Genomic DNA, 8,022 nt, shown 5'->3' on the forward strand with positions numbered 1-8,022 from the left:
ATGTTAGTTTCCAAGACTTGCACATTATTTAGTTTAAACAATCGCTATTGCTTCTTTCGAATTGGAAAAATAATTATTTTTTATTATTTTTTTTTTATTTTAAGGATTGTCCCATTACAACCAAAATTGCATGTAAAGTATTTAACCCCTTGTGTGTGTGAGGGGGGTGGGAAAGCGGGGGGTTCTAAAACATTATAATTATATGTACTCGTTACATAATATTATTTTCTGCACACATTGAATGTATTTTAATAATTCATATTAGCATTTATGACATTAATAAATCTCAGGGCCTCTTCTGTCGTTGTCCAGTTATATGTTGAAACATATGTTTTGACGTGTGTGTGTGCTATTGATTAACTTGATAAATCCCCTATTGTCATATATTATGTATTCACCGCACCTGAAACTTACAAAACTACACATCAGTATGTATTGGTTATGTCATTGGTAAGGTTCGGCTGCACCTTCTGCGGACTTAGCCGATAAATAGAAAATATTTTTTTTTTAAAAACATGTGCACAGTAACAATTATTTTACATTGTAGAACGTGACGTAGTCAGTCAACGACCAAAAATATTTTCAAATGTCCCTGCATACACACAGTTGTATATCAAATGTGAACTTATTGGAGGGTCAGATGTTGTCAAACAGATGGTATCAATCCAGATAGATAAGACCTATAGTAAGACCGACAAATAGGCCTACATTTTAATAGCATCTTACACATCCGCCTACATTTCAGTAACATACGACACATTGGTCTACGATTATATAGCATGTCTCAAATCGGTCTACAGTATGTGTCACTCAAACCATGCCATATACATTAATTCTATCACACAAGAAACAAGCAATACAATCATGAAGTGTAAGTATCCGGAAAAATAATTTGTGTCCACATCAACGTTAGCGTCCCTACAACGGGTGATTTGTTCTGACAATTAAACGAAATCTTCTTCAAGGAACAATAGATACGTCATCCATCAGAAGTAACAGCATGTGTTGACACGTTGAAGTAAGTTCGATGAAACACATAAGTCGTCTTCGATTAAAGGTCACTGTTTATTTTTATTTGTTTAAATTTTATTTAATTATTTTATTTTCGTTGTTGCAAATAAGTAGTAAACATACACAATTCAAACAAGTCATCAGAATATATTTTGAACCGAGTCATTCGCGTGTCTTTGAAACGTGCAAACAAACTCATTACAATTTTTGGTCTTAAAAAAATTACAACAACAAAAATTCTTATGAAAAATATACATATAACCTAAGCTTGTTATTTTAATAGAATGTATTTAATTTGCAATTCAGACTTACTAGTCGTGTTTCTGTATATTGTATCAGACAATTTCCACGGCTAGTGATATAAACTAGAAGAAATTTGTCTCCAGTGTACTGCTTAGTAAGAATAATGGGACGTAATAAGTAAATACGCATTTTTTAGTTTAAAAAAAAATGAGATTTTTTTGTATGATTTGTTTACAATATACACAAACATATTACCAACAATCCAACACTTTTACTAATGTAAGGACATCGTGTAAGACATTGAGGCTGTGATAGTTGAACTTTGAAATTTCTGATAACTTGATTTATGCACATCAGTTACAGAACAGTTAATAGAAGACATACTGTGAATTGTTTACTCTGCTGGCGTTTTCAAAAAATGAAATCAGCGCTAAAGTTGACATATTCATTTGTGATTAAACAACAACTAAAGATAGTTTTCAAAATCTGACGATAAGCAACTTCTGTTGTGGTCATGGATGATACGTGCTTCCTCCTCCCCTAAAATGATATCACACCTCATTTTACCAAACCTGCCCCTCAAAATTACATTACACTTTCAAAGGTATTTTTTAAGGTTTATTTTTTTTTCAAAGCTTTACTAAGCTTGACTTTCTTGACAAGCGAAATTATGTTTAAAACTACTTTTCTAAATGTTTTAGTTCATAACCGTGTCATTAGTTTTTCTCCATTGTCATCTAACCCAACCCCCTCCTATACCCTCCATGTTGAAAACAAAAATATCAGAATTGCACGACCACAGACCACTGGTCAAACCAATGCAACCAACGACACGTAAACACACCTCAACAGACAACCTAAGACTCAGTCCGATTAGAACATGTAAACTGTACCTACGGCAATGCATCGTTACCACGATGTCATGTTATTAATTTATTTAGTATTATTTTGAATCAGAAACTATTACAGTTTCAGTTGTAATGGTATTTTAAAACAATGTCAAAGGTAACTATATATCGTGTGAATAGTGAATACTATCTCTGATTAGGTGATTGTGAATGTGTATGTTCCTCCCTGTGATTTTGCTTTGATGGTCAACATGAATTAACTTGTGTGTGAATGGTTTTATTTTGGCAATCTAGGACTTTGGTATACTTGTATAGTCAGTGTTTAAACGACAAGTAGGTCTATAATTGTTGGTTAAATTAAGGTCAGCTTGGGGTTTCCGATTAAATATTTTTAAGATATTATGTTAAAGTTTTCATGGCACCGTTCAAACAGGAAAATTACTTCGAAGGTGGCTACACGAATAGGGTTCTCTCGGATGTGAAGTTTTTATAGGATTCACTAAATCATGAAATTTACATAACCAGTTTGTGACAAGTAATACTCATTGATCAATCAGACTTTATCACAAGTCTTCTAAATGTGTTAAACATATCGCAACTGTGGTTTTTTTTAATGGCTTAGATATTTTAAATATAAAGCAAAGACACATCTTCAGTCTTTTATCATTTGTAAACAAACAAATAATATACTAGATCGTGTACAATGCAAAAATAAAATAAAAACTGTCTTTTTTATTTGAATTATTTCCAATGCATTTGATGTATTTGATGTGTCAATTACACGGGTAATTACTTCACTTGCGAACTTTCGGAATAAATATGAATTAAAGTTATTGGTAAATTAGTGTCTGGATTTGTGAACTAAAATAACAATATTCACACTGCAGTAAACCTAATCTATTATACACATTTAAAATGAACTAAAATAGAAAATATCTAACCTTGTAAAATATGCACCAGCTACGTTGGAAGCGGGTGAGATGTAGCTCAATATAAAGGTGTGTATGAGTTCAATATGGCAGACTGTTGTGATGTGAGGTTAGGACAGGGTCGACAATAATCAAACACGAAGTCAGTATATAATTAAGTTCTTTAATGGTTAAAAGATCAAACGAAAAATATGCTCTATTATTATGTCACTTCCCTCCCAGGTGTTCATATGCTACAGAATTGTGCGTACTTTTTTTTTTACATTCTTTAATCTCAATATAACTAAACTAGACTATAGCTTGAAGGTTAATGATAACATAAAACACAAGTGACCAACAACAACAATGTAATTGCGCCCATTTAAGATCCATCTATGGCGAAAGATGTTGGGAGGAACCTCTATGATTACGGTCCACGTTGCTTAATGAATTCATGGGTCCCACACTTTTCAGATACAGCCAAGTCACCCACAATCTCAACCAAAATATCAGATAAAGAAGGACCATCATCAAGACCAACTGCCAGATGTTATATTTATAATTCAAAATTGCAGCTAAAATGAGCTTTTTACAACTCATTTTAGCGACCCTAGGGTCGGCGCCCGGGGACATATGTACCTCCCCCCCCCCCCCCACCCGTCGCTACGCCGCTGCCAACAGTCACTGAATACCTCCTGGCCACATAATCCACAGTCTAATCAGCCCGCACCAGATCCTGCGACCCACACCTTCATTGTAGCAGATCTAAACAACACTAAAACACAACATGGACCCAACACACTTGAGCTATCCATGTACAAGAAAGATACTGTATGTGGCACTGCGATGACGAAATAGTGTAATGTTGGTCATAGATAAGCGATAGGTAGCGTAGGTCAACTAGACATTGGTCAAGCAGAACCAATATAATGCAGTGACGAACTGACCATTACGTGAGATGATCAGCTGACCACTGAAGCGTCAGTTGCGAGTTGGTTGTATGTATCGTTAGGAGATTATTGGAACGTTTAGGGGAAAATCGTGGATTAGTGAGCAGTAGCGGAGTTTGATATGTATGTGAAGAAAGCATTTGCAATTAGACTAGAGACCGAATAGTATAAGTAGTTTTGTATAGTAGGGTAAGAGAGAATAAAACAAGTTAATTAAAAAAGTCTAGTGACATTTGTGCGCAATTTCCTTATGTTATCTAAAAATAGCTCTGACGTATAATGTTGGGGTGCGTTCAAGCTAGAAGAACGATCGGTTTGTAGGTGTTTATATAATTTTAAAATTTGTGACCGAACGAGAGGATATTTTTGAAAACTTTCTTAGGCAATATTGTTCTAAATTATGACAGGAATCGATTGGTACATGTTTCAAGTCGCTAAGTGGTCTGGTTGCCGAGATATGGGTCAAAAACTGATTTTTTTCGAGGTTTTTTGGCTTTTCCGGGAAATACATGAAAGAAACCAGGAATTTTTATGGCCTATGCTCATTCTCGTAACTTGCTTAACATAATTGCTTTTGGAACTAGTCATCGATATTGCTTCGTTGAGGAGGAGATACGACTTAAAGCCCGGACACACATTCATCCATACATTCATTCATCCATCCATTCCCAGAAATGACGAGTTAATAAACGCAATTCTCCAGAATGGAAATTGCGCTAAAAATTATTTTGTGCAGATATAGAAACATTATAACATCTTTTGAAATGGACTTGTGTTTGATCTTACACACTGTGCCAGGTTATACATAATTAAAAACAGATATGTCTACAGTGTGTGTATCATTTACACATACCATTCCGTATGTATTAATTATATGTTTATCGCAAGTATCAACTAATAACATGGTCATCACAAGGCATGCCAGGATCCCATCTATTTTAGGAGAACTAAACAACAATCCACACATCATAGAAAACATCCAACTATCTTTATTAACTTATCTTTAGGCAACAATATCATATGTATTATTTTAATATTGGGTGCTCTAAAATAAATATATAATTTCTTTTTATTTAGTATTTTAAACGAGCATTTCACAATTACTTCCCATATTTATTTTTCCAAATAAAGAGCGGGAGACAACAAAAAGACACAAAATCCGACTAATAGATAAATAAACCAATTTACATAAAAAAAAATAATACATTCATTTGATGTTTGATCTATTGACATTAGTTAGTTATTATAAAGTACTTAAACATACTTTGTTGACATTGAACGATGAATAAATGCTTTTGATACATTTAAAAAACTAACATTTTGTACTTATTTAGTGTAGATTTCAAAGATGTGCAAATTAAACAGGTTAGGCCATTGTTACATTGCCTGTAGAATTGTTTGCTGAAAAAATGTTTTTAAATTAACTGCATATAAATCAATGTCACTCTTAAAAAAACAAGTAATTAAAAAAAGTCTAGTGACAATTTTAGCGCAATTTCCTTATGTTATCTAAAAATAGCTCTGTCGTAGCGTAAATCAAGAGCAGGGTTAGTAAAACCATTGGTTAGTTATTAAAACGTTTTTTATTAATTTTTTTTTCAGTATTTTACATGTTTTATTTACAATAGAGTAACATGACTAAAAACCATTGCGCGCCTAGCTACCGAACGTGATGTCGCAGCCATTGAACGTGATGGCGCAGCTATTGAACGTGATGACGAGTGTGGTGTGGTTGGAAAAACATGCCTACTAATTCGTCCCAAATTTTAATTAATTAAAAAAAAAATTGTGAGCGAACGAAAGGATATTTTTGAAAACTTTCTTCGGCAATATTGTTCTAAATTATGGCAGAAATCGATTGGTACATGTTTCAAGTCGCTAAGTGGTCTGGTTGTCGAGATATGGGCCAAAAACTGCATTTTTTTGAGGTTTTTTGGCTTTTTCGGGAAATCCATGAAAGAAACCCTGAATTTTTATGGCCTATGTTCATCCTCGTAACTTGCTTAACATAATTGCTTTTGTTACTAGTCATCGATATTGCTTCGTTGAGGAGGAGATACGACTTAAAGCCCGGACACACATTCATACATCCATACATTCATCCATCCATACATTCCCAGAAATGACGAGTTAATAAACGCAATTCTCCAGAATAGAAATTGCGCTAAAAAAAAAAAAAAAAAAAAAAAAAAAAAAAATTAGCTGAATAGCAGCAACATTATTAAACGATTATCACAGTGGCAAAAAATACAAGTTCTAGCAAGTTTAGAAAAGTTGACGTAGACCAGTTAGACGAAGATAGGTTTAAAGATGATGAAGATGGCGAGATATCCGGGGTTGACAAGGGCCTAAATGAAACTGAAAATAACAACATGTTAGCAAGAGATAAGTGTGCTGAAGCTTTGCAACTTGTTTTACAGAATTCCCCGGCCAATTCCAAAAACCGGGCAGTTAAAGATAGATCATCAAATCTGGCAGTTAGAGTCTTGACGTCGTTCAAAGGGGACATGGACCAGTGTATTAAATCCTTAGATAACAAAAGTATAGACACGCTCATGAAATATATCTACCGAGGCTTTGAGACCCCAACAGAGAACAGCAGCGCCATCCTGCTCACCTGGCACCAGAAGACTTTCGCAGCCGGTGGATTAGGAAGCATTATGAGAGTGATGACAGATAGGAAGAGAGTTTAACCAGCGGCTTTTCTAATTATTTCCCTTAGGTTGACCTTTCCAGCAACTGCAACCAGTCAGATCGAAATTTTTACTGTTAATATTGGAGTTATGTCCCTTTAGTAAATTATTCATGCCTTATTTATGGGATGTTCAGAAACACTGGCACAGCAGTATAAAAGCCAAATAAAATACATATAAATATCTTTTACAACTAAAGACTTGCTAGTGCTGAAGCTTTTGCTAAAATATTTTTAATCTGGATTGGACCAAAAGTTTAAAAACACAATTATTTTAAATTTTGAAAGTGATTGCTTGTGATGTTAACATAGATTTTTTTTTTTTTGCTTGTTAGTAAAATGTTTTTTTTTCTTGTTGCCAGAGCTACATACCCTTATTATAATCACATCCATCTTTGGTGCATTCTTTGTATATTATGTTATGTAATATGTCAAGTTTATTTTTAACTCAGTCCTTCTTAAACCTAGGCAGTCAACAAAAAATTAAAACTGTAACAAATGAATAAAAAAAAGTATTTTAAAATAATGTTTATGAAAAAAATTCTGTCTCTGTCAAACAGTGAGAGGCGGGCACATAGGAATCGTTCAGCGGGCGCCATGGCGCCCGCGGGCACAGGGTTGGTAACCCCTGGTGTAGTAAGGTACACAGATAGTTTAAAAAAATTGTTGATGTATACACACACTTTATTTCTTAAAATTGTTGTAATAATTGATTTACATATGAAATAGCAGTGTTGCATTCAAGTGATATTGACAGAGACACTTTCTTAACTTTGTATTTAAATAACGTAGGGTAATTTGAAAAAAAAAAACATGATTGTTTAAGTACACATTATTGTAATATTTTTCCCACTTCGTGCACTTTAAATACAAAGACTAAATCTGTTTTGTTATTACACTGAATGATTTTATAAAAACATAAATGGTATTATTTTCGTAGAAAGCAAGTTATAATTTTAGGTATTTTAACATACATTTTCAGTATGATTAAGTGAAGCAATTTTTGCTTTCCTTACTTTTATTTAGTCATGCAAGCTATTCTCAGCGATTAGACCAAAATATACACACAAAAATAATTACAATAGTCTGAAAAGCCAAGTAGTATTTTATTTCCTGGGTCATAGCCTGCCGACAATAGCTTTTCCAGCAGCTATATCCTGAGTTAGTCTCTCCAAATGTCCATAGGTTAATCAAGGCTAGTCTCTCCAACTGTCCCCAAGTTTGTCCAGGCTAGTATCTCCAACTGTCCCCAGGTGTATCCAGGCAAGTCTCTCCAACTCTCCCCAGGTGTATCCAGGCTAGTTTCTCCAGCTGATGCCAGGTGTATCTAGGGTAGTCTCTCCAACTGTCCCCAGGTGTATCCAGGCTAG

The 8,022-nt window shown here is 34.1% G+C and overlaps 1 protein-coding gene across 1 annotated transcript; it reads left to right on the forward strand.

The window, feature by feature from the left end:
• Positions 1-6,188: 6,188 nt before the first annotated feature.
• On the forward strand, positions 6,189-7,080 carry LOC131935216 (actin-related protein 2/3 complex subunit 5-B-like; the record flags this gene model as incomplete). Its single annotated transcript, XM_059291591.1, has 1 exon — positions 6,189-7,080. A coding segment is annotated over one exon (465 nt), but the record flags the coding sequence as incomplete, so codon positions are not given.
• Between the last annotated feature and the right edge of the window lie 942 nt (positions 7,081-8,022).

The sequence above is a fragment of the Physella acuta genome, unplaced genomic scaffold (assembly GCF_028476545.2).
Source record: "Physella acuta isolate Inbredline_101_S28 unplaced genomic scaffold, ASM2847654v3 ptg000138l, whole genome shotgun sequence".
In the NCBI taxonomy this organism is placed as follows: Eukaryota; Metazoa; Mollusca; class Gastropoda; family Physidae; genus Physella; species Physella acuta.